Consider the following 26,851-nt stretch of genomic DNA (forward strand, 5'->3'; position numbering starts at 1 on the left):
ATTTTTGATTGGGTGACCAGAGAATTGATTAAGGGCATAAGCTAGTTGTAATTTACTTAGATTTCAGTAAAGCCTTTGACACGCTTCCTCATAGAAGGCTCTTGAACAAACTTGATGGGCTAAAGTTAGGACCCAAAGTGGTGAACTGGATTAGAAACTGGTTAACAGACAGACGCCAGAGGGTGGTGGTTAATGGAATTCACTTGGAGGAAGGAAAGGTGAGTAATGGAGTCCCTCAGAGATCGGTGTGGGGTTGATCCTGTTCAATGTTTGTAAGTGACATTGCTGAAGGGTAAGAAGGAAAGGTTTGCCTTTTTGCAGATGATACGAAGATCTGTAATAGAGTAGACACCAAGGAGGGAATGAAAAACATGAAAAAGGATCTGCAAAAGTTAGAGGAATGGTCTAATATCTGGCAATTAAAATTCAATGCAAAGAAATGCAGAGTAATGCATTTGGGGATTAGCAATCAGAAGGAGCCGTAATGTGCTGGGAAGTGAGAAGCTGATATTCACGGATGGGGAGAGGGACCTTGGGGTGATAGTGTCTGAAGATCTAAAGGCAAAGAAACAGTGTGACAAGGTGGTGGCTGTTGCCAGAAGGATGCTAGGATGTATAGAGAGAGGCGTGACCAGTAGAAGAAAGAAGGTGTTGATGCCCCTGTACAGGTTGATGGTGAGGCCCCATTTGGAGTACTGTGTTCAGTTTTGGAGACCATATCTGGCAAAGGACATAAGAAGACTTGAAGAAGTCCAGAGAAAATGGTAGGAGGTTTACGAACAAAGATATATGAGGAGAGACTGGAAGCCCTGAAAAAGTATACTCTAGAGCAGGGGTGTCAAACTCAATCACATAAGGGGCCGAAATCTAAAACACAGGCTAAGTCAAGGGTCAAATTTTTTATTAAGATACTTACCCCCCTTTTACTAAGGTGCACTAACCGATTAGCGCGTGCTAAATGTTAATGCGTCCATAGACTAACATGCACTCGTTAGTATTTAGTGCACGCTAATCGGTTAGCGCACCTTAGTAAAAGAGGGCCTTAGTCTTAGTAGAAGTATAGATCCTTCCTTACCCTTAGACACCTGTGGTATGTGTGGAGCGCCCTGCTCCAATCTAGCTTTTACACTGGGACTGGGTCCTTCTGCCTGCAAATGGGTACTGAGGAGCATGGAGTGCTGCTGGGAGTGGGGTAGTGCGTTCAGGCGCTTGGAGTACCACTGGGGCTGCACAGTCACTGCAGGCCACATAAAATGGCCAGGTGGGCCGGATTCAGCCCCCAGGCCTTGTGTTTGACATGTGTGCTCTAGAGAAAAGGAGGGACAGGGGAGATATGATTCAGACATTCAAATAAGTGAAAGGTATTAACATAGAACAAAATATTTTCCAGAGAAAGGAAAATGGAAAAACCAGAGGGCATAATTTGAGGTTGAGGAATGGTAGACTCGAGTAATGTTAGGAAATTTTTCTTTATGGAAAGGGTGGATGATGCATGGAATGCACTCCCGAGGGAGGTGGTGGAGAGGAAAACGGAAACGGAGTTCAAACAAACGTGAGATGAACACATAGGATATCTAATCTAATCAGAAAATAATGGTATATATTGAAGAATCAAGGTCAGTACTGGGCAGACTTACACAGTCTGTGTCCCGTATATGGACATTCAGCTGAGGAAGGGCTGGGGAGGGCTTCGATGGGCTTTGATGGAGACTTCAGTATTTAGAACCTAAGTACACAACCAGGCAGAGCTCTGGGTTTCTGGCCCAGAAATATCTAAGAAAAAGGACAATTTAAATTAAATGATTAATTTATAGAGCGTGTATGGTTGAGCAGACTGGATGAACCATTTGGGTCTTTATCTGCCATCATTTACCATGTTACAGTGAAGTACACCAGAGGCAGAGTGAAAAATCCAGAGTAGAATCCTTCTGCAGCATGCGAATATGGGGAAATAACTCAACTGTCTAGAATGTCTTACCTATTGTACTGGAAATTATATTTTTAATGTGGTTAAACAATATTAATTGTTTATCAGTACGATACGCGATACGATCCACATATACATATACAATATAAATGGGGTGAGGGAAGGGTCAGCACATCAAGTCCAGAGAATAACCAAGGAGGTAAGGGACCTAGACTCCTCTAAACATTTCCAAAGTGCAATGCTCACAGCTGGACCCTGAATTCTACCCTGACTGATCCCACTCAGCTGGGGTCCCAGTTCTTCAACTGGGTCCAGGAAACACAACATAGAAGTTCAACATCCAGCTGTAGCATGCCCATCACCATCTGGTGGAGACAGAAAAGTTCTAAGCAGGTGCTGCAGGTGTCCTACATAGGGCAGTGCTCATAAGTTTTGTTCTTTGTCTCCATCTGCTGTATGAAGGGCCTAACCCACTGGTTCTAGACTAGTCTGGTGGATAAGTAGATATTATGCTGCCACCACCACATGTATTGTCACTCATTCTCCTTCTTCACCTCTTTCTCTACTGTGGTCTCAGACAAGCTTAGTTTAGTTTCACAAAGAGGCCCATTTACTAACTTTCAGTAAAATAACATTCTAGATCAGTGGTTCCCAACCCTGTCCTGGAGGACCACCAGGCCAATCGGGTTTTCAGGATAGCTCTATTGAATATGCATGGAGCAGATTTACATGCCTCTCACTTCCATTATATGCAAATCTCTCTCATGCATATTCATTAGGGCTAGCCTGAAAACTCGATTGGCCGGGTTGGGAACCACTGTTCTAGATTAAACAACATGAAAGGTCACAGAGGGACAATGAAATGAGGACTCCAGATTCACAGCTTTGCCCCCAAACTAGATAACAAACTACCAGCTAATTAGCTTGGAATCATAGCAGGAGGCCTAATCTATCAACAATACAAGTTATTTTCAATTTAAAAGGGCTATTTTTATGTAGGATTGGCCCCAATTTTAGAAGACTTACAGCATGGAAAGCCAAGACTGAAGCATACAGTTGATCAGTATCTGACACTCACCAATTTTTTTGTTTAAATCTACAAGAGTGGCATTCAATTCAGCCACTTTGGCTTTTGTGCATTTTGGAGGTATCATCTCTCTGTTGAAAGAAGAAAAATATTCTTTTTATCACACATCAACAAACCAATAATCCAACTTCACTCTCATTTTGACCCAGCTGTGGTCCTGATGACAGCTCTGCACGGGGCAGGAGCCTAGGATGATCGATCCTGCCCCGCATCGCCACTAGACCACCAGGTAAGGTCTGGAGAAGGTCCGGGACACAGGAGGGAGGTGGGGTGGGTCAGAGTAGGCCCTAAAAATTATCTGCGATTTTTCAATATTCACAGGCCGGCTCTGCCTCTAACCCTCAAGAATATTGAGGTTCTGCTGTTTATGGTTTATAAAAGACTGTTTGTATATCTTAATATTCACTGCTTCTGAGTTTGCTTAGCTCTCCTTTTATGTTGGACTCTCCTTAATCCTTACACCAAGCTAACTGAGCTACAACTGAAAAGGCATGAGCCAAATCAATAAATAAAGATGTCATTCTCAGACCAGTCTGAAGAGAACAGAAGAACCCTCTGCTGGATGAGCCCAGGCACATTACCTGTGACAGAGCTTTTTAGCAAGCTGTACCTGACAGACTGAAGGTGTTCTAGTCGCTTTTTATGTAGTTCACCCTGCTTCTTTATCATGAGATCAAGCGCCATTTTCACACCCTCAGGATTTTGAATTTCTTCATTCTCTATGAAGTCCCTGGAGGGCAGAAGTGTATCACTTTAATTATGTTGAAATACTATATTTGGGCAAATGATGAAATCAATCTATTTCCTGTGCATTTTATTTTTGGATGTGAAAGGAAATACTTCACTATACTACCGTATTTGCAAACTAGATATTCAAAGTATGTGCTTTAGAACAATGGATCATTTTAGAAGTTTAGCTCCTGGAAACTCAATCTAGTGCTCAGTCAGAGGGAAGAGCAGGACTGGCATTGGGGAAGGGGGGGTGGTGAGGGCGCCAGGGTCGCTGTCCTGGAATCCACAGCTCCAGGGGGTCCTGCAGTCCAGGCATCTCTTCTCCTTCTCAGTCCATCTCCCTCCCTTCCCAGTCTTTTTTCAAAATCAAATTTTTTCTTTTCAGAGGGTCCCAGCATAGCAGCCACTCTCACAAGCTGTTGGCATCTGCCCAAAAGCTTTCTCTATGCTACAAGTTCCTGTTTCCACCTAGGTGGATCACATCAGAGGGAAGACTTCGGGACAGCTGCTGACAGCTTGTGAGAATGACTGTCGTGCTATGGTCACTCTCTAAAAAGAAAAATTAGTGCCTCCCTCCCTCCAGTGAGTGTTTCGCAAAGCCGCAAGCAGCAGGTCCTGCATGAGGCCCACGGCTGATATAGAAGGCTTTTAGTCAGCTGCGGGCCACATGTAGGAACCAAGGCCGTGACTTTGTGAAGAGAAATGCGGCTGGGAGGAGGGAGCCAACCAGAGGAAGTAAACACCCACGGGAGGTAGGGAGGCATGAATTTGGGACGCAGAATGGAGGGAAGGATGACAAGGGTCACATTGGGACATGGAAATGAGGAAGATGGTTGCATTTGGACAGGAATGGAGGAAGAGGGGGTGCGTTGACACACAAAAGGGAGAAGCAGAGTCGCGTTGGGACACAGAAGGCAAGGAGTAAAATCTTCACACAAAGGATGGAAGGAAGGAAGAAAGGAGGGAGGGGAACATGAACTTGGGAACATAGGATGGAACAATGGAGGGAGGGAGGGAAAGAGATGACAAGGTGGAGAGGGAATAGGAAGGGAGAATTTTTGGGTATGGGTGACTGAGTGACAGGGAAAGAGATGGTGTACATGGGGAAATGAAGAAAGTGGTCAATTGTTGGGCATAGGGAGGGAAAAATATTGGACATGGTGGTGGGAAAGGCATGAATTACAGATATATGGGAAGAGAGAGATGAGAGGGAGAAATGTTGGATGTGGTGGTGGAGGCGAGGGAACAGTGGGACAGATGAAGAACAAAAGTAAATGTAAACCTACTATTTTTTCTTTCTATTTAAACTACAGTACTTTATTTTGAGGACTGTTTCTTTAATGTTTTTATAGGCTGTGTCCTGTACAGGATCTGAGTTACATACAAATTCAACTTAAGAACAGTTTAAAAAATGGAACTCGTTCTTAACCAGGGGACTACCTGTATTTTATTAGTTGGAATGTGCTCCCGAGAGTTGTGGTAGAGGTGGAAGAGAAGAAAACAGTGACAGAGTTCAAACAAGCATGGAATGAACACAGAGGATCTCTAATCAGAAAATAATGAGTATACAATGAAGGAACTAAGGCCAGTACTGGGCAGGTTTGCCAGTTGAGGATGGGCTATGGAGGGTTTCGATGGCTGGGATGGTTAAGATGGGCTGGAGTGAGCTTTGATGAAGACTCCAGTAGATGGGAATCTGGCCCAGAAATATCTAAGAAAAAGGACCATTTAAACTAAATAATTAATTTATGGAGCATGTATGGTTGGGCAGACTGGATGGACCACTCGGGTCTTTATCTGCTGTCTGTTACTATGATTGATTGCTTGAAGGATGGTTTATTAAGAAACTGAATATAACCATAAGGAAACAGTACCATAAAATCATTAAAAATTAAATAGAAAGAAAGAACTAAATGGATAACTGCAATGACACATATTTGGTTTATCTCCGTTTGCCCATCACACTCTCATTCCTGTTGGTCCTGTAAAATTGTGTTAGGAACAGTAAAGGATGTTGTTTGAATGTAAGTTTGTTCAATCATACTGGAAAGACATCTGGAATACGCTGGGATTGAATTTGACAACTGGATTAACATAAAGATATATTATCTTGCAATCTATGTTTTCAACAGATCCTAAACCAGTACCAATGTCTATTGTTAGATTCTTTGTTATCCATTGCTTTAAAAATTAAACTCTTGGAAAAACTTATCCAAAATACATTATCCACCCACCCCCACCCCTTTGCCATAGCTGGATAAATGCTGAATATTGCACTTACCTAGCTCCATATACCTGGAAATGCAATGCCAGAGCCCAAACATGGCCTAGCACTGAATGTCAGGGGATAATGCCAATGGTGGTCAGCAAAACACTGATCACTGCCGGCTGAATATTGGACCTTATGTGACCTGCTGTAGTACCATCTATGACCCATAACACTTATAGCTGGACTTCCAACCTGAACTTCTGGATGATTAAGTCCTTCTGTGTGGTTTTCCAGCTCTTCACGATGTCCTGCCATTGGAGCCACTGAGATGCCTCCCGCTTCAGGTCTGCCTCCACCAGATTCATAGAAAGTTTGGTTATTGCCCTATGATTGGCCAGAACAGCTTGGTTTAGCATCTGTGGATCGAGGGAATGGCCAAGAACATGCAGGAAAGTAGAAGAACAGAAACAGACATAGATGTCAAGGAAATTCAAAACAGAAAAATAAAGTTGAGCAGATTTCAGTTCTTACAGCATAGGTAGAGTAATTTTCAAGAGCAATTCTTCTGGCAAACCAATGCTTAATATTTGGAAAAGGACTTTTTGAAAATTGCCCACCTGGTGTCTTTCTACAGTATTTCAGCACTGCACAATACTCAATTTGTAGAAATACACATTTCCTGCTTCTTTATTGCAGGTCCAAGAGAGTGGAATGGTCCACCAGTGTTAAGAACTATGACAGACACAACTTTTCAGAGACAGCTGAAGGTAGTTTTTTGAACCCAGTCATGATCAAACCTTTGGATGGATGTAGTTTCCCCCCCCCCCCCCCCCCGGCTGGCCTAGTAATGAGCTAGTGGTCTCAACTGATGAAGGCGGTTGCTGATATCTGTTTCTTTTCTGTGTACTTTCTCTTTGTTTTAGTTGTGTTTATAGGTCTGCTGTATATTGTAATTTTTTTGTTGTGATCTGTGTAGAATATAGTGGACCACAAATGCAATAAATGAATACGTGTTTGTAAAAGTATGCGCAGTAGTCCACTGAACATGGACTTTTATCCACAGTAAAGGAAGGAATTCGTGGAGACAGGGTTTGGAAATATGCACACACTTTTTAAAACAGAGAAACATGATGGCAGTCTGTCCATCCACAGTAACCATTATCTCTTCCTCTCTCTAACAGATACCAAGTGCCTATTCCAGACTTTCTTGTATTTACGCACAGTGTCTATCTCCACCACCTCTTCGGGGAGACTGTTCCACGAATCTACCACCCTTTCTGTAAAAATGTATTTCCTTAGATTACTCCAAAGCCTATCACTTCTTAACTTCATCATATGCCCTCTCATTCCAGAGCTTCCTTTCAAATGAAAGACTCAACTAATGCGCATTTATGCCACCCGGGCCATGTGCTTAAGGCCCCGCCCACAGGAGGGGCCTAAGGCTCCTGGGCCTATTCTGACAGGTACACTCTGCCTCATTTACCACTCGGAAATGTGGGGTAGCCATTCTCATCCATAAGAACATACCCTTTCACGTGCACAGCCAGATTGATGACCCCAAAGGGAGGTTTATCATCCTAATAGGCGAGCTTTGGGGTAAAACCTTAATTTTGTGCAATATTTATGCCCCTAACACATACTCACAGGCTTTCTTTACTTCAGTGGTGAGTCATCTGGCGCCCCTCATGCCTCAACCGGTTATCATGGGAGGCGATTTTAATTTTGTTGCACACCCCCAATGGGACCGCAGGCCGGCTAAGCCGGTACCAAAGGGCCACTTCAATAAAGGGGTACACTTTCTTATTAAGGAATTGGGACTCTTGGACTCTTGGCGTACGTTACACCCCACTGAACTAGATTTCTCCTTTTACTCTCACCCCCACTCGTCTCATTCTCGCATTGACTACTTCCTCATCTCAGCCTCTCTATTTCCGAACCTCTCGGCATCAAGTCTTTTACCACCACTTGTATCTGACCATGCTTTGCTTGGCCTTGACCTACATTTCGGGTCTCAGACCGCGGGGCGTATCTGGCGGATGTCCCCATTCCTTTACAAGGACGCGGAGTTTCGGGAATTCTTTCAAAAGCGGTGGGCAGACTTCCATATGACCAATTCTGTATCGGATGTGGACCCCATGGTCTACTGGGAGGCGGCTAAAGCGGTTATGCGAGGTCATGTACTGGCTTACACGGCGTCCCTGAACAAAAAACGGGACGGGGAACTTTTGGCTCTGTCGCGAGAACTTGCCAGCTTTCGCTCCCTTCACATTTCTCGTCTGGACGACGCATCCAAACAGGCCATGTGCGACGTCAAGAAAAAACTTAATCTTCTTTTAGATCAAAGGGCCGCTCGTAATATTTATTGCTACAAATACAAACTCTACCGCTGGGGGACAAAACGGGGAGATTACTGGCAAACTTGGTGCGCCCACATAAAACCCGACACACCATTACTTCTATTAAAGATACCCAAGGCGTCACACATGTCACTCACTCGGCCATCACGGAGCAGTTCGTCCGATTCTATACTGACCTTTACGCAGCGCAACAATATGACGAGACTGCCAGTGAGCGTTTCTTTCAAGATCTTTGTCTACCCGCCCTGACGGCCGATCAATGTCTCACTCTCAATGGCCCCATTCTAGGCGAGGAATTGCAAGTCGCTATCAAAAAACTCCAGCTGGCCAAGACTCCGGGGCCAGATGGCTTTGGCCCCGAATTCTATAAGCTATTAGATCCCCAGGCTCTTGCCACCTTACAGCAATACTTTATGGGACTCCGCAGTGTTACTCCTCCAGGAGACTCGCATAATAGGGCGCACGTTATTATTCTCCACTCGACGCTCTAGGGTCTTATCGCCCCATCTCCCTCCTTAACCAGGATGTAAAACTTTTGGCTAGTATTCTAGCGTCGCGTCTTAATAAATTCCTACCCACACTCATCCACGAAGACCAAGTCGGTTTTGTACCTGGCAGACATGCGTCCATGAATCTGCTAAGGGTCCTTGCAGTATTACAACATCCGCGTGCCGTTTCTGATAAGGCGCTCATTACTAGCTTAGATGTAGAAAAAGCGTTCGATATGGTATCCTGGCACCACCTCTTCCAGACGCTCGGTCGATTCGGGATCCAAGGGGACTTTCTCGCTTGGGTGTCGGCTTTGTACCATCGTCCCACGTCTCAACTCTTGGTGAATGGTGGACTCTCTACCCCCTTCCCATTGGGACGGGGTACTCGACAGGGCTGCCCACTCTCGCCTCTCCTCTTCCTACTCTCGCTCGAACCCCTAGCAGCTCGAATTCGTCAGGATGCAGGGTTGATGGGTCTCCGGGTGGGCACCAATGAATTTCGCATTAGTATGTTCGCGGATGACATGCTCTTATATGTGAACAATGCAGACCGAACAATGCCCGCTCTGATATCTCTCATTCGTGCGTATGGTGTCTTTTCCGGATTAAAAATTAACTTTGAAAAAACGGAGGCCCTTCTGTTGGGAGGCACATAGACCGAACCATGGTGTAGGGATCTCGGCGTAGGTATTGCCCCGGGAAAGCTAAAGTACCTAGGCATCATGCTTTATAGAGACCCGCGCAAGCTATACGAGGCTAATATATCTGCTACTATCGGTCGGATTAAAACTCTCTGTCTTAAGTGGCACTCGCTGCCTCTTTCGCTGATGGGGCGGGTGGCCCTGGTTAAGATGGTAATATTTCCGAAATTGCTCTACCCATTACAAACTATACCCGTCTGGATTTCTCGCGCGGACGAAAGCTCCTATCAAACTATCATTAACGCCTTCATGTGGAGGGGGAGGAGGGCGCGTATCAACTCAACCAAACTAACCCAGAGTCGAGATCGAGGGGGCCTGGGCCTGCCATCTCTACGTATCTATAACGTCGCAGCGCTCCTTCGCTGGATTCATGAGCAACTGGTTTCTGCGCGTCGCTATTCCCCTGAGTCTTTACTAGAGGAATGCTGCTCGCCTTGGTCCTTCTCCTCCTTTATCCATGGAGTGGGGGGGGGGGCACGCGCCTTCATACCACTATCTTGCCTTTCCTCCTCCCTTTTAGACGGGCATGGCGTTGGTGGCGAGATCTTCAGAATAAGTCGCCCACTGTATCACCGTTTCTCTCTCTTCTACGGAATCCTAACTTTGCCTCTGGTGTGAGGGGCCTGGCGGGATTGAGAGAGCGTACCGTCCGTACTACGACGGTGGGGGATGTTTTGGCCTTGGGTGGGGGAGAATTCCCTTCCTTTACACAAATGAGGATGGTGTGGCACCTGCCTCCGGCACATATGTATACTTATTTGCAAATTCATCATTACTTTCACTCCGTGGTTCGTGCACACGGGGACAGTTAGAGAAGTGGCCCTTTGGACTTGGTTTTTCTCGCCACCCCTACTGCTGCTAACAAGATTTCTACATGGTATAAGGCAGGGAGAGACCAATTGGGAGAGGGATGCCTTCGTGTCCTGGGGGGTGAGTGGTCTACAGAGCTTGGTATGCAGGTTTCCACAGACGACCTTGGGCTCCTATTTCAGACACTTTACTTGCATGTGAAGGCCTCGAGCCTACTAGAAACTCAATACAAAATCTTACATAGGTCATATATCACTAGAGCTAGGGGCTATCATATGGGCTTATGGCATGATGACACCTGTTCTAGGTGTTCCTCCCATAGGGGAGATTATGTTCATTCATTCTTTACCTGCTCCAAATTGCACTTCTGGAGTAAAGTGCAGCTCTACTTGGCGAAAGTCTTGCAGTGCTCTGTACCATGGAATCCTCCCGCACTGCTACTAGGAGACGTCTCAGAGTCTAATCAGCAGGGTCTGGACTTTTCTGCCCAAAAAATATCTCCTACAAGCGCTCCTTGTGGGCAAACAACTCATCCTGAAGTACTGGGCCACTGAGGAGGTACAGACATACAATATGTGGGCATCGCGGATGCAGCTTCAGGCGAAGTTTGAATTGGACACCTATGCGTCTCGACCCCAACCTCACTGGAAACTCTATTGCTCCTTTTGGAGGACACCTTTAGCTTAAGGTGCTTTGACAACCTACAGAGTTGGCGCATGCTTTGCTTATGTATACATCTGCTCACCCTGTATTGCATGCACCATCTCTGACTCCTTCCTCTCGCTATAGCAATGCCGGTTCTAAGTTATAAGATGAAGTATCTGCATCTTTCAGACTTGTTTGTTCACATACTTGTCTTTTCTTAAATGTGACTTATACCCACATCAATATTATCAACCAGCATAATGCAGTGTAAGAGCGTGTGTGCTTGTTGGGTTGTTAGGGGTGTGTATGTAGGTTTGATTGGTTTGAATGAGGCGAGCTTGTTGGGGGGATTAGGGGGATTGTTTGTGGACCCTCCTGGTTGTTGCTTTCTCTTCATAGAAACTTGGGCGAGGGGTGCCGGACAGCACACTGTTCTCTTTTGTTGCAAGTTATAGGATATAGCCGAGGGGTTGGGCCTTCCTATATATTATATATCTACACCTCATCTGTACCGCCCTCATTTTGTATCTTGCATTTTATATTCTGTATTCTGTATCTGTATTGCTGCTGGCAGTGGCTGTCCGTGTGGTTCTTGTCTTAATAAACATGATATTTAAAAAAAAAAAAAGAAGCATAAAATCTGTTTTACTACTTGGGACCTGGGTTGGCCACTGTTGTGAGGTAGGATGCTGGACTTGGTGGACTTTCGGTCTGTCCTAGTGTGACAATTCTTATGTTCTTATCTAACTCTCTACACCAGAAATTTCTACAGACATCAAGGCCCAAGTCTTAGCCTGCCTGTCCAACAATGCTGCATGGATCTCTCATTGCCATTTAAAACTGAACATGGCCAAAATTGAGCTTTTTCTCTTTCCATCAAACCCCATCTCTCTTCTTCCCCTATTCTCTATTTCTGTGGATAACATTCTCATCCTTTCTGTCTGATCAGTTTTCAAACTTGGGGGTCACCTTTGACTTCTCTCTCTCTTTCTCTGCACAAATCGAACAGACCGCTAAAGCCTGTCATTTCTTTCTCTACAATATCATTCAAATCTGACCTTTCCTTTCTCAGCACACTACCAAAACCCTTATCCACATTCTTATTACCTCTCACCTAGATTACTAAAACTTCCTTCTCATAGGTCTTCCACTAAACCAACTCTCTCCCCTTCAATCTATTTAAAATTGTGCTACATGACTTATATTCCGTCAGTGTCGCTATGCTCACATTACCCCTCTTCTCAATTCACTTCATTGGCTCCCTATCCATTTCTGCATACAGTTCAGATTCCTCTTATTGACTTACAAGTGCATTCACTCTGCAGTTCCTCAGCACAAGCAGTCCCCGGGTTAAGAACAAGTTATGTTTTTAAAGCTGTTCTTAAGTCGGATTTGTATGTAACTCACAACTTGTAGATTTTAAGATTCTTGCTGCTAATCTCTGCTCCCAGCTGACAAAAGGGCCAGCTGTCCCTACGAGTGTTCCCTCTAAGGTTCATCATGCACAACCACACACTGTTCTTAATGGGGCCATGCATCATTCCTGAATCTGCTACAAAAGAAGTGTAGGAGTCTATGCCACTGGAAATACTGCTCTGTGAAATCATATTTAAGAGAACTTTTGCTGCTTCATTTGAGTCGTACTTAAATCGGGTGTCTGTAACTCAGGGACTGCCTTTATCTCTCCTCTCTTATTTCTCCTTATACTCCTACCTGGGAAGTCTGTTCATTGGGTAAGTCTATCTTATCTGTATCCTTCTCCTCTACTGACAACTAGAGAATGACACAGTGACTATTACTCGTGGCTAGCCGTGGGTAGCTGCAGGTAACCCGCAGGAATAGGGGGAAAAAAAGACTGGTTGCCATAGGTACGGGGACAAAACCATTTATTACCCCATGGAATGGTGAATGGCCTTGTCCCCACAGTGAAGTATCTGTCATACGTTGCCTCCCTTCTCACTCCTCCCAGTCAGCAGAACTGCTCAGTATGACTGAGCGTCCAGCAGACCCATCGCACCATTGCGGGTGCAGAAGCCCCCCTCCCTCTTCCCTCCTTATCGCAGGTCCAACAGCCCTCCACCCTCGTACTCTCCCTCCCGATGGCAGATGGCAACCCCTGCCCCCCCCAAAAAAAAACCCCAAACCTGCGAGTGCGATTTTCCTGGGTCTGCCCCTTCGCGCCTCCCGGGGTGGGCCGACCAGCCTGTTGGAATGAAAACTTCCTGCACGCAGAGCTGCTCGGACCAGAACCTTCTTGCTGCCAAGTTCCTCCTTCCGATATAACTTCTGGCCAAAAGTTACATCAGAAGGAGGGATTCTGTGGCAAGAAGGTTCCGATCTGAGCAGCCCTGCATACAGGAAGCTTCCTTTCCAATAGGCTGGTCAGCTGACCCAGGAGAATCGCATGTGCAGATTTGTTGGTGGAGGTTTTTTTTGGGGGGTTGCCATCCACCATCAGGAGGGAGGGTGTGAGTGTGGGGGGCTGGAACTGAAGGAAAGGGAGACAGTTTCTGGATCTAGCCTGGGCATTGGGGGGGAAGGGAAACAAATGCTAGATCCATGTGGTGGGTGGAGTGGAGCTGGAGGGAAGGGATAGGTGCCAGATCCACATCTGGCACTGAAGGGAGGGGATAGAGGTGTTTGATCCATGCGAAGGGGGCTAGAGAGAAGGGAGAAAGGTGCAGGACCTGCAGGGCGGAAGAGAGAAGGAAAGGGAAGGAGAAAAGCTGAAACAATGGGATGAAGGAAGAGTGGGTGAAATATTAAACAAAAGAGGAGGGAGGAAAGAGAGTGTAAGAGACATATTGGTGTAAGGGAGTAACAGAGGGGAGAAACTTAAATTTCTTAGGAAAGATCATAAAATCAGCATGATTTGTATAATAAAATGCAATATTTTTAATAAATTTTGACTAGTTAAATAAATGTAATAATTCATATGGGAGAAAACTATATGATCAGACAGGCATCAAATATAGCACAGTACAACTAGCCCAATTCAATCATAGCAACATGGAAAAAATACTCCCATTTGATTAATACAGGTCATAAGGGTTCTAAGCAATATTAATTTATGTCAAAGTAAAATAGCACTTACAATATCTACCCTTGGTATTTGCAAAGTAAATGCCACTTTCTTGCTGGATTGACTTCCACATTTTGGTGTTTTGAAGCAGTTTTTCTCATGTGGAAACCAAGCCAGTAGAAAGTAGCATTTACTTTGCAAATACCAAAGTTAGATAAGTGCTATTTTATATGTTTTGCCATAAGTGGGATGCAAACTAGCATAGAAGTCCTTCTGGCATTGGCTTCACCTTCACTTCCCCGCTGCTGGAACTGCCATCTAAGCACATCATAAAGAAACTGTTAATATGTTAAGTTTTGTTTTGATACTATCCTTGTTCTGTTTAGGGAGCCATTTTGTCTATCCCATGTATTTTTGTATTTTCTCCTGTTTTTATATTCACAATCTCAAAGGGATCTCAAGGTCATGACACAGCATTGAGTACTCACAGAGCTTAAAAATTACAAACAGTGTTGCAACTGCTGACTGACTAATTTGAACTGGAACGCTCTTCCGGAGGCTGTTATAGGGGAAAGCACCCTTCAGGGATTCAAGACAAGGTTGGATAAGTTCCGTGCTGAAACAGAACATACGCAAGTAAGGCTAGACTCAAATAGGGCACTGTCTTTGACCTAAGGGCCGCCACGTGAGCGGAATGCTGGGCACAATGGACCATTGGTCTGACTTAGCGGCAGCAAATCTTATGTTCTTATGACTGCTCCCTCCCTACACACCCAACCTGGTTTTGCATTTTCTGCCCACTTACATCTTACCATAGCTTCTTTATGTATTAATCTGTACACATCTTGGGGCATGAGATAGGAAATTTTTTCCAGGATCTTTATATATTCTTTCAGCACATCCCCAATCTGAGAAAGAAAATACAATAAACTTTAATGCTGCTTAAACCAGACTTCAAGTTGTTCTCTTATGTACTTAACTTCTTTACCTGAAGAGAAGATGTACATTATTCACAGTTTAGCATTCTAACCCAGACATACCTCTTTAAAAAAGAAAGGAAAAGGGGTTTGAAAATTGCCCAGAAAATCACAAAAGGTCCTATAGTACTTAGATGAATGGCATTAAATAATTCCACACGCCTCATCATGTAATTATGATTAGAACTTCTGAGTTTAGGTTTTAACTAATACATACTGATAAGAAACTCTTGATGATAAAGATAAAAATAGCACTTTGTGTTCCTTAGTGCAGCGTCTTAGGCAGGAGATTTTTACGTTTGTTCAGTTTGATTTTATTTACTTAATCTAATCTGGTTTTCTGATTCTCTACGTACCAACATCCAGGACCCCTGAGGAAGAAGTGTTTTTCAAAACACATATCATGTCAGGTCCGGTCCACATGAATATTAGGACCAGTTTTTAGATATAATTATTGTATTCATTTTATCTATGCTACATATGCTTTTTGATTTTTATTGATTTTATTGAATAAATTCCTTCACCTTGTACATTTCCCTGCAGTTTTGTTTTGGTTTTTTATATTGGATAAATACCAGAAAATATAACTTTTCCTGGTATTCTCTTCCCTCTCCCCTAGCCAGTCATGTATCTTCCACTTAGCTTGTGTACCTTGCCTGTGCTAAAGATTTAAGTGACACCACTATACTGTATATGCAACATTAATTTGCCAAAAAAAAAAATCTACATTTACACCTTTATAAACCCCTAAGAACAGAAGACCTAATTATGATCCAGACCCATCTCACAGAAGCCCAACATGATTTGCTGTTGCCCTTTATTAAGAACATTTGGCACAGGGACAATTTTCACTTGCTCGAAGTAGTTGAAGGTAGGAGAATTTCCTTCTGCTAATTAACTTCATGGTAAGCAGGTACAAAAGTATTCACAGATTTTGCATCTGCAAAACCTGTGGGGCAAGTACATATGAGAAAATATGTATAAAGATTTGAAAACCAAATGCATGTGCCTATTTTCCTGCCCTCAACCATTTCTGCCCCTAGACCGACCTATTTTTAACAAGCAGCTAAGTAGCTACTGTAGATTGAGCAGTTTGGGGGGTACAATATTCACCTTGGAGGAGGAGTGGGGGCTGGGATATTCCTTAGGTCCCTGGCTAGGTCCCTTTGAAAAATATTCTCACATGCATGATAAGTCAAATTTCTGCTCACTTGCTTGACTCGATTCCCTTCCTGACTGGTTAAGGTTTCATCCATTTCTTTGATGCATTGTCTTCTGAACTGTGAGTTCTGGGCTATGATAATCCACAGGTCCTTAAAATCCTACCAAAAATAATATATTAGCGGTGCTATAAAGAATATAGTGTTTCAATTAAGTGAAATATAATAAGGTATACTATAACAACTTCAGAACATAGACAAGAGAGACAGAAACAAAGAATGGCAAATACATATAAAGAATGGCCCTTTTTCTAAGGTACACTAAGATGTAATACAGGCTCAGCACATGGAAAAATGTTACCGCAGGATGTGATGAGGCATCCTGCGATAACTTTGCTGAGTACACTGAATATTTGTGGGGAATTTGTTTTTTGAGGGGACATGTCAGGGGCTACACTACTATGCACTAACTGGTTGTTCTAACTTTCCCTACCAAGGTAACCATGCTCTGGTCTGAATCTCAGCTGCTACATGGTTAGATTCCAGGTGACCATTGTAATCTAGATATTCAATGCTGGTGCACAGACATGGCCAGGCATTGAATATCTGGGTTCACTTCAACCTGTGGCTGTAAGCTTAAAAACCACTGACCGCTGCGTGCTGAGTTGACTATTATCTTCATAATGAATAGGCAGAGGGAACATACTGTAGTTAGACACACAGACAATCCAATTTTAGGTAGGTATCATTGGTATTACTTGCAATGTGAAGCATGCTTTGTCCCTTTCACTTTCAATTTTTTGGAACTGAAGTTCAATATTTCTGTTTGACTCAATCAATTTTGTCTGAAAAGATTTTCCAGTGTTCATAACTAAGGTTTCCAATTCCTGAAACAGACAGAAGAGAAGCTGTTATTCTTAAGGAGAGGAGACAGTGGAAAAACAAGCCACCTATTCTGGGGCACTAGCAAGCCACCCAGTGCTTACACATTCATTTCTCACCTTACGGATGTAAACAAGCTTCTGGTGGAGTGCAGCCAGTGCAGCCTCATGGCGTTCTCTTCGGTTCTCTGTTATGTGCTGAAGGAAGCTACCGTCTGTTGTCTCAGGGACTGCAGAGTAAGAAATAAAACTTGTCACTTGAAAGGCAACTTTAAAAGAGTGAGCAGGTGTAGGGGTATGGATGAATGGAGTAGAGTGAATGAGGTAAGAAATTGTGAAAAAGAGTGAATGATGAAGAGGAATAAAGATGAGAACAGGTCTGATGAAGCACTGTGTAACTGACCCAGCAACTGGCAAAGGAAAAAGTTACATAGGAACTATTTTCACAATGTAGATGTATAACCGTCTACTTAACATTTCATGATAATCAGATAAGCTTTTATGCAATGTAACCAGAATTAATTTTCCCATGAAATGTAATTTATTATGTTATGTAATTCCTATGTAACGTTATTTAAGAACATAAGAACATAAGAAGTTGCCTCCACTGGGTCAGACCAGAGGTCCATCTCGCCCAGCGGTCCGCACCCGCGGCGGCCCATCAGGTCCACGACCTGTGAAGTGGTTTCTGAACACCTCTACAACCTACCTCAAGTTCTATCTGTACCCCTCTATCCCCTTATCCTCCAGGAACCTATCCAAACCCTCCTTGAACCCTTGTACAGAGTTCTGGCCTATCACATCCTCTGGAAGTGCGTTCCATGTGTCCACCACCTTCTGGGTAAAAAAGAACTTCCTAGCATTTGTTCTAAACCTGTCCCCTTTCAATTTCTTCGAGTGACCCCTAGTATTTGTGGCTCCCCACAGTTTGAAGAATCTGTCCTTATTTACTTTCTCTATGCCCTTTAGGATTTTGAAGGTTTCTATCATGTCCCCTCTAAGTCTCCTCTTCTCCAGGGAGAACAGACCCAGCATTTTTAACCTGTCAGCATATGAAAAATTTTCCATACCTTTTATCAGTTTAGTCGCCCTCCTCTGCACTCCCTCGAGAACCGCCATGTCCTTTTTGTGGTACGGCGCCCAGTACTGCACACAGTACTCCAGGTGCGGGCGCACCATTGCGCGATATAGCGGCATGATGACTTCTTTCGTCCTGGTTGTGATACCCTTTTTGATGATGCCCAGCATTCTGTTTGCTTTCTTTGAGGCTGTCGCACACTGCGCCGATGGTTTCAGTGATGTGTCTACCATCACCCCCAGGTCCCTTTCAAGGTTACTCACCCCTAGTAGTGTTCCCCCCATTTTGTAGCTGAACACCGGGTTCTTTTTCCCTACATGCATGACCTTGCATTTCTGTACGTTAAAACTCATTTGCCACTTGTTTGCCCAGTCTTCCAGCCTCGTTAGGTCCTTTTGCAGGTCTTCACAGTCTTCCATGTTTCTAACCCTGCTGCAGAGTTTGGTGTCATCAGCAAATTTGATAACCTCACATTTTGTCCCCGTCTCCAGATCGTTTATAAATATATTGAACAGTAGAGGTCCCAGGACCGACCCCTGCGGAACTCCGCTCGTGACCCATTGCCAGTCTGAGTATTGGTCTTTTATTCCAACCCTCTGTTTCCTGCCTGCCAACCAGTGTTTGATCCATCGGTAGATATCCCCTTGCACCCCGTGATTCCACAGCTTTTTATGTAGCCGTTAGTGAGGTACTTTGTCAAAGGCTTTTTGGAAGTCAAGGTAAATGATGTCTATGGATTCCCCCTTATCCATCTGGCTGTTTATTCCCTCAAAGAAGTGCAGCAAGTTCGTGAGGCACAACCTTCCCTTGCAGAAGCCATGCTGGCTCGCCTTCAGTTGTCCATTGTTTTCTATGTGTTCGCAGATTGCATCCTTTACCATTGCTTCCATCATCTTTCCTGGAACCGAGGTCAAGCTCACAGGCCTGTAGTTTCCCGGGTCACCCCTTGATCCCTTCTTGAAGATGGGCGTGACATTTGCTATTTTCCAGTCTTCTGGGATCTCCCCAGTTTTTAGGGAGAGGTTACATATTTGTTGAAGTGTCTCTGCTATTTCGTTTCTCAGTTCTTTTAGTACCCTTGGGTGGATGCCGTCCGGGCCTTATGAAATGTAATCAGAAATAATTTCCTATGTAACATATCCAGAAATAATCTCTGATATATTGTATCTATGTCTTTATCTATTATATCTGCTTTATCTAATAATTATTTTTCTTGGGTACTTTAGCTAGATTGTGAACCTTCGGGACAGTTAGGGAATTTCTAAGTACCTTTTTTTCATTTATTTCAATTTTTATTGAATATTTATGGTATCTATACTGTAAACCGCTTTGAACCTCACGGTATAGCGGTATACAAGAAATAAAATTATTATTATTATTATTATTATTATAATGGCTATATTCAGGTAAACGCTGTTCAGCTGATATTCAGCTGGTATACTTTAAATTAAATATGTTAATTGAACCAGACAAGCTATTCATAGCTGTTCACTGGTGCATTTTAATTTTCTTCCCTCCCCCCAACCTACCTCCTACTTCCCCTCCCATCCTTGCATAGAAAAGGATAAGTACATAGAAAGGTATACAGAATCACATAAAAGCACGCGCAAACCACCCAAAACAATGCTCAGCTTACTATTTGGCTAGATTTAGGGCTCCTTTTACTAAGCTGCGGTAACGTTTTTAGCACGTGCTGCAGATTAGCATATACACCAGGATCCCAGGAATTAAATAAAACTGCCAAAGGGCCAGGCTGCACTCTCTTATGCAAGATGGCTCCCATAGAGGCCAATAAGCGATACCAGTGAGTCTGTATAGCACAGTGGTCTCAAACTCAAACCCTTTGCAGGCCCACATTTTGAAGGGCCTCAGAAAAAATAGTTAATGTCTTATTAGAGAAATGATGAAACAAAAAACAATGTGGAGAAATGATGTTCCTGAGATGGACTTTATTATTATTAAAATAATATTAAAACTTGGCAAACTACATTAAAACCTCTAGGACACAGTCCGTTGAAAAGCTTTGGACACACTCTCTTTCCTCCCTCCCTCCACTATGTTCAATATTTCACTCACTCTTCCTTCATCCCCTTGGGTTCAGCTTTTATCTTTCCCTTTCCTTCTCTCTTCCTTCTTGAAGGTCCTGCAACTCTTCCCCTTCCCTCTAGCCCCCTTCCAATGGGTCCACCACCTCTATCCCCTCCCTTCAGCACCCAGGTGTGGATCTGGCATCTCTCCTTTCCCTTCCCTCCCCTCCATTTCACCCATCACATGGGCCCAGTACCTGTTTCCCTTCCCACAAACCCCCAGACTACTAGATCCAGAAACTGTCTCCTTTCCCTTTAGCTCTAGCTAGTCTACATCCAGCAGCCCAAGTAACTCCCTCCTCTCTTCACGGGTGCAGCAGCAGCAGCCCCTCCTTGCAAGTCCAGCAGTCCCCTCCCTCCCTATCACTGGTCCAACAGTTCCCCCCAACCCTACCTCCCAATGTCGAACAGCAAAAAAACAAACAAACCTAAACCTACGAATGCAACTCCTGGGTCAGCCCCTTTGCACCTCCTGGGGCGGGCATACCAGCCTGTTGGAACTGAAGGGATGAGAGAGAGGGAAAAATGTTGGAATGTGGCAGTAGAGTGGATGGGAGAGATGCACCCTGGATCCCTCTCTCTCTTTCCCAGCTCCCTTTGCAGCAAGGGAGGGAATGAGAGAAAGAGATGTTGGACAGTGAGAGAGAGAGAGAGGAAGACATGATGCACATGAGGAAGAAATGCTGTGTAGGAGTAGGGAAGGGAAAAAGAGGGAGATTGATCCAGGACAGAAGGGAGTTAGGGTGTTTTACAATGGGAGGAAGGAAGAGAGGGAGAAATGCTGGACTATGGTAGGAGACAGAAGGGAGTGAGGATGCTGTACAATGGGAGGAAGGGAAGAGAGGGAGAAATGCTGGACTATGGTAGGAGAAACCAATGGACAGCAACAGAAGAATTTCCAGAAGATGGGAAAGCGGAAAAAAGAGAAACTGGGACCAACTTAATGGATAAAAACAACAGACTGTGGATGTGGATGTTCTGAAAGATGATTTTTATTTGCTCTTCACAATAAAAATACATATAAAATTCTGAATAAATAATACATGTATGATTGTCCTGACTGACCCTACACGGTCCGTATTTTGGCGAAACCGCCTTCCTCAGGGGTCCGGATGATGTAGGGTACAAAAATAAAAATATGAGCATAGAACCTGAAAATGGCTTGAGACAAGCAGAGTGGCGTGTAGGATTTTCAAGATATCCACAATGAATATGCATGAAAGAAATTTGCACATAATGGAGGTAGTGTATGCAAATCAAGTTTATGCAAATTCAATGTGGATATCCTGAAAACCTGACTAGCAAGGGGGTACTCCAGGACTGAGTTGAGAAACACTGATATAGTTTCCAAGTTTATTGAGAATTTGATATACCACCTTATCTTATATTTCAAGGTGGTTTTACAATAAAAACAAAGCTAATGCAAATAGTTAGCCAAACAAAAGGGGAACAGACAGGACATAAAACAGATAATTACAGGACTCGACTAACCAGTTTCTGGAATAAAATTCACAGCGTTAAGTGGTTTCTGAACTTACCAATAACATCAGTCAGGCCTCGGACTTCTCGAGCTGCAATCTCAGATTCAGTTTCTTGAGTTTTCTTAATTATATCTGTCATATATTCCCTACATTATAAAACAGGGGGATTGTCGTTTCTTTATTTTCTACATTTGTTATGGTAAAGTGCATTCAGTGTTACAACGATAAAGACATGATGTACACATTTCATGTAACTGCTTTATCAGTGCCTGAATATGTAACATACACCTGCATAAAATGCATGGATGGTGTCCCGTGCTTTCCTGCAGTTCTTAAACTCCTGGACTATGGGAGTGCTAATCAACACAGTTATAGAAAGCCATTGCTGATACATTCTACTACTCAACTGTTGTGTTAGCACAGTCATTGAAAGCACATGAAAACTGAACTTCAGTTTTTAGATTTGTATATATGATTATTGTAATCCGCTTAGGTTATAAGCAGAAAAGAAATTTTTAAAATAAATAAATGCTCTTCACAAATACTTATTTCCTGATATTCAGCCAGTGACAGAGTTTTTTTATGTTGATGGTCACCGACCAGATTAGCCATGTGCATGCACCTGCACTGACTATCCAGGGCTAATCTGGGTAGGCCAGAGCTTATGCAGGTTCTGGCTGATATTCAGTCAAGACCTGCATAAGAAATCTATGCGAGTCCTGGCTGAATATCAGGCTGGCACTGTATAGCTATTTTTACTTTTTAAAACCCTATCAATCCCCCTTCCAGCCTCTGAAACGGCCTGCCTCCCTCCTACCCCCTAGGCTGCAATGCTCCTAGCCCCTCCCTTCCCAACAGCCTCCCCCACCCCCGATGTCTAGGTAGGTTCCCCTAGGCCTACCTGTCTCCCTGATGGTCCAGTGGAGAGTCGTTAAAGGCAACACAGACCCCTGGCTCCTGCACCTTGTGGCTATGCAAGAGGTTGTGGCAACCAATTTGAAGAGGAGCTGCAAGAGGCAGGAGTGAGGCTGCACTTCTACCCCAACAACTCCCTTCTGGATCAACAGGGAGATAGGTAGGCTCAGGGAGCCGGTCAGAGGAAGGGAAGAGCTTGGAGCATTTCAGCCTAGAGTGGAAGGGGGTAGGAAGGAGGTGGATCAGCAAAGTTTTAAAAAGTACAAATAGTTATGCAGGTGCCAGTACTGAATAATGCCAGCATACCACAGGCACCTCCCCAGTGCTACCCCCAGCACCAAACCTGACCTGCCCACTTTTTGGTCAAGTACTCTGTGGGGATATTCAGTGGCATTTTCCAGTTAAATATTGATGAATATCCCCACCTAGATGGTGGAAGCGGCTTAAGCAAGCAGGAGAGATTCTGCCCACTCAAATTGCTTTGAAAATTGGCCGGTTAATTTTAAGATCACTAAAATAGCTGACAAAAACTTTCTGGGGTATTATGTTTTTTAATTTTATTTGAGAGCTAATTACTTCTGAAAATGCCTTAGAATGCTCCAGACTAACCAGCTGATAAGAATTATAGGTTCAATAGTGATCTTTGGTTAACCAAGATTGCTAAATACATACCGGTAGTAAACTGGGTTCTCAGTAAAGCAGTCATTGGGCATGCTCTCGATCCACAACTGCTGGCGGGGAGACAAAAGAGCTCCAGTTCGTGTCTCCACATCTCTGACCAGAGGGATCCTGACACTTTCCAAAGGGAATACATGATGTGCAGCCCTGTTTCGTGCCTCCTTCAGTGAACGAACCAACTGCACCTTCAAGCAAAATATAAGAAAGATATTTTTTGCTTGTACATTATCTTCTGTAGAATTTTTCCCTTCCTCCAGCTGTAGGAAATGAAACCCTTGGGCAAAAGATGTGCTGCATGAAAACTGTATAAGCATTCAGGCTTGCAAGATATTTCCTCTTTTACTACTATTAGTGCATGGAGCTTAACAGTACAAACAGCTTTAACCCTTTAATTGGCAGATGATGAAAACGGCTGCTTTACATAACGATATTGAATGAAAGCAACAGTGCCACGTAACAGTTATTTGGATATGCAGATCTCCCATAAGAACCATAGAAACACATGTTGTTTGTGAGCAACAATGCCATTTTTTGGCATGCATTAAGGCTCTGGCAGTAGCTGAAGAACTGGTGTGGCAAACAGAGAGAGAAAAGGGTTAAAGAGAACTTCATGGGGAAAATTCTCTAAAATTCTGCACATCACATTTAGCCTGGTTTACAAGACAAAGAGACACTAGTGTTTACAGAAGGCCTGAATCTTCTTGTGCTTTGATCTTTCCTGTAACTACCTTCTATTTAGTTTCTGTATGTATTTCTCATCTATTAAGGATAATAAAAAATTACCTCCGAGGCTTTCTTAGCATAGGCCATTTCCCTTTTGATCAGGCTTTGTCTTTCCTCTCTACCTAATATCTATGGGGCTCATAATCGAAAGAGAAAAACGTCCAAAAACCGGCCTAAGTCGGCACTTGGATGAACATTTCTCAAAAACGTCCAAGTGCCAATAATAAAAATGGGTTTTGGACGTATTTCTAAACGACCTAGCCCTTCATAGTGCCGCTGAACGACCAAAGCTAAACAGGGCGTTTCGGAAGGCGTGTCGAAGGTGGGAGTTGGGCGGGACGTGGGCCGGCTTAGACTTAGTCATACAGCATGTAAAAGTTTTACAACAGAGCCTAGACGGAACTTGGACATTGTGACCTAGACCATTTAAAACATGGTCTAAGTCACAAAAACCCACCTAAAATCACCAGATAAGCACTGCAAACACATAAAACAGACCCCCACACACTACTCCAGTGATCACTAACCCCTCCCCACCCCCATAAAAATTTTAATCATAACTTTAAAATTCAGCCTCCAGACCATCATCACTTGGCCACCTGGCATAGGAAAGCCTAGTCGTCCAGCCCAGAGGCAGCTTGAGTCGTCTTGGGGGTGGGTTAAGGACTCATGGAGAGGAGGACCCATGCCCATAAGCCCCTGTAATCACTGCATTGATACTTAAACATGTGCACTCCCCTATACACCCCCAAAACCCTTTTGTATTGGCATATAAGTGGCTCCTGCAGCCATAAGGGCTATTGGGGTGATAGATATGTAGGTCTAGGGGATTCTGGAGGTGGTTTGGTGGCCTCACCGTAACCTATAAGGGAGCTGTAGGGAGAAGACAAGGCACCCTTTTTGTGAAGTTCACAGCAGTGTCCTGTAAGGTACCCTACTATTTAGGTGGCATGTTTGGGTGTTCAATCCATCACTTTGCAGACCCCTCCCATGTCCAACAGGGCTTGTTCTAGGTGTTTTGGACTTGGACGGAAAGTTGGACGAAAATGTGGTATAAAGATAGATGATTTAGTGGCCTGGACGATCAGATCGTCAGGACATATAATTAGACAATTTTCAAAATAAAAAAAAGTTGGACGTATCTTTCGAAAATGTGTCTTAAGCTGTTTTTTTTCTTTGAACGACTTGCGAGATGGACATAAACAGACTTAGACATCCCTTTCGATTATGCCCCTCTATGTGTTTTTCCCTAGCTGTAAAGCAGTAAATAACACCTGGGATGCTTTCTCCCATAACCCAGTTCTAGTGGATGCATCCTTTCCCATGGATAGAAGTAAATTAGGTTATGAGACCTAGACTTCAGAATTATGGACATTCTGATGCCTCACATCTGCTGAAAGGCCTAGTTTATTTTGTGCATGACCTCCACTAATCATAGGCACCCATTATCTCTTAGCCTGGGAAAACTATGTGCGTGTTTATACCCCCAATAAAATCAAAAAGGGTATTCATTCTTGTCAGAAATACTGTCAGATTTTAGCAGGGTACTTGCCACTTGAAAGGAAACAGAGAAGTTTTATGACTGACACTAAAAGAACAGGAAAGGATAATTGCCATCCTCCATAGTGACCAATAGGAAAAGTACTGAATAAAAGAAGAGCCTGAGGGGAATTTCTGTTGACCCCTAGTATGGACTTTGCCTCCCTGTGCCTCTAACAGAAATTCTCCAATGAATGCTCTGCGTGAATTGTGTGACTTCTCCCTCTCTGAGTGTATGGACCTAGGCCACTGCCTGCTATTTCTTCTTTAAGGCAGTGAGTATCTTTCAGCTGAATATCTTTACCTGATTCTACTGAGAATGATATAAAAGTGTGTCTCTCTTCCTCATATTGTCTCCCTTTCTCTTTCTTTTCCTGTGTTAGAGTGGGCATAGCATTAATAGTGCTAGATTTTTGCCATTGGAATTCTCTAATACAGTACCCAATATTCCAATACCCAGTTTTATCCTTCACTTGTTCAAGTATATTTCTTCTGTCTATGATCTGTGGTGATTCTGCCACCTGTGACTCTTATATTAGGTTATAAGATTTCCTTTGCTTGTGCATCTCTGTGTAAGTGTGGGATATTCAGTGCTTCTGAAAAATAAGTAGAAATTAGGTCCTTACCTGCTAATTTTCTTTTCTTTCAGTCTCTCCAGACTGGCACAGAAATGGATGGGTTTACACTCCTCTGCCAGTAGGTGGAGACTGAGACACTAACTTTGGCTAGAGTTTAAGTGGGCTGTGCAGTCCCTATTACAATCAGTCTTAACGAATAGCAAAGCAGAAAATAACAAGGCTGAAAAACAATAACATCCCAACTCCCCACTGACAAGGAGAAGACAAAGGGAAAAACACTGTTGGATATTGATTAGAACAAGAACTTTTCAGAAATGCCCCACAGTTTGCCAGCTAAACCAAATGCCACTACTCTTTAAACTCCCCAAACAACCAATTCCCACAGAAAAACTCATACTTTTCATGAAAAACACCAAAGTGACAAAGAAAGAAAATTAGCAGATAAGGACCTAATTTCTCCTTCTTTAGCATCCCCTCAGACCAGCACAGAAACAGATGGGACATACCAAAGCAGTGACCATCATGGGTGGAACCCCTGAAGGGCTAACACAAGAACACGCTCAGAGAACCTCACATTCCGACGCGCCTGAATGTCCACATGGTAGTGTTGAACAAAGGAATGGAGAGACCAAACTGCAGCTTTACAGATATCCACCAGAGGTAAGAGAAGATTCTGCCCAGGAAGCTGCTTGACCCCAAGTGGAATAAGCTTTGAGAAATCACATCTGGAGAGGAGGCCAACACTTACCACGCAAAAGACTGCAAAAGGAAGA

At 43.7% G+C, this 26,851-nt stretch overlaps 1 protein-coding gene across 2 annotated transcripts in view; it reads right to left on the minus strand.

Annotated features, from left to right (window-relative positions):
- The window catches only part of CCDC180 (coiled-coil domain containing 180), a 161,483-nt gene that overhangs the window by 129,481 nt on the left and 5,151 nt on the right, over window positions 1-26,851 (minus strand). For both annotated transcript variants that reach the window (XM_033961663.1, XM_033961664.1), the window contains exons 3-11: window positions 23,233-23,423; window positions 21,703-21,791; window positions 17,120-17,229; window positions 16,877-17,005; window positions 16,170-16,280; window positions 14,794-14,889; window positions 6,208-6,371; window positions 3,625-3,744; window positions 3,006-3,085 (exon numbers count right to left, since the gene is read on the minus strand). In XM_033961663.1, coding sequence (XP_033817554.1) covers window positions 3,006-3,085; window positions 3,625-3,744; window positions 6,208-6,371; window positions 14,794-14,889; window positions 16,170-16,280; window positions 16,877-17,005; window positions 17,120-17,229; window positions 21,703-21,791; window positions 23,233-23,423 — 1,090 coding nt within the window. The remainder of the gene's footprint in view (window positions 1-3,005; window positions 3,086-3,624; window positions 3,745-6,207; window positions 6,372-14,793; window positions 14,890-16,169; window positions 16,281-16,876; window positions 17,006-17,119; window positions 17,230-21,702; window positions 21,792-23,232; window positions 23,424-26,851) is intronic.

The sequence above is a fragment of the Geotrypetes seraphini genome, chromosome 10, assembly GCF_902459505.1.
Source record: "Geotrypetes seraphini chromosome 10, aGeoSer1.1, whole genome shotgun sequence".
NCBI classification, from domain to species: domain Eukaryota; kingdom Metazoa; phylum Chordata; class Amphibia; order Gymnophiona; family Dermophiidae; genus Geotrypetes; species Geotrypetes seraphini.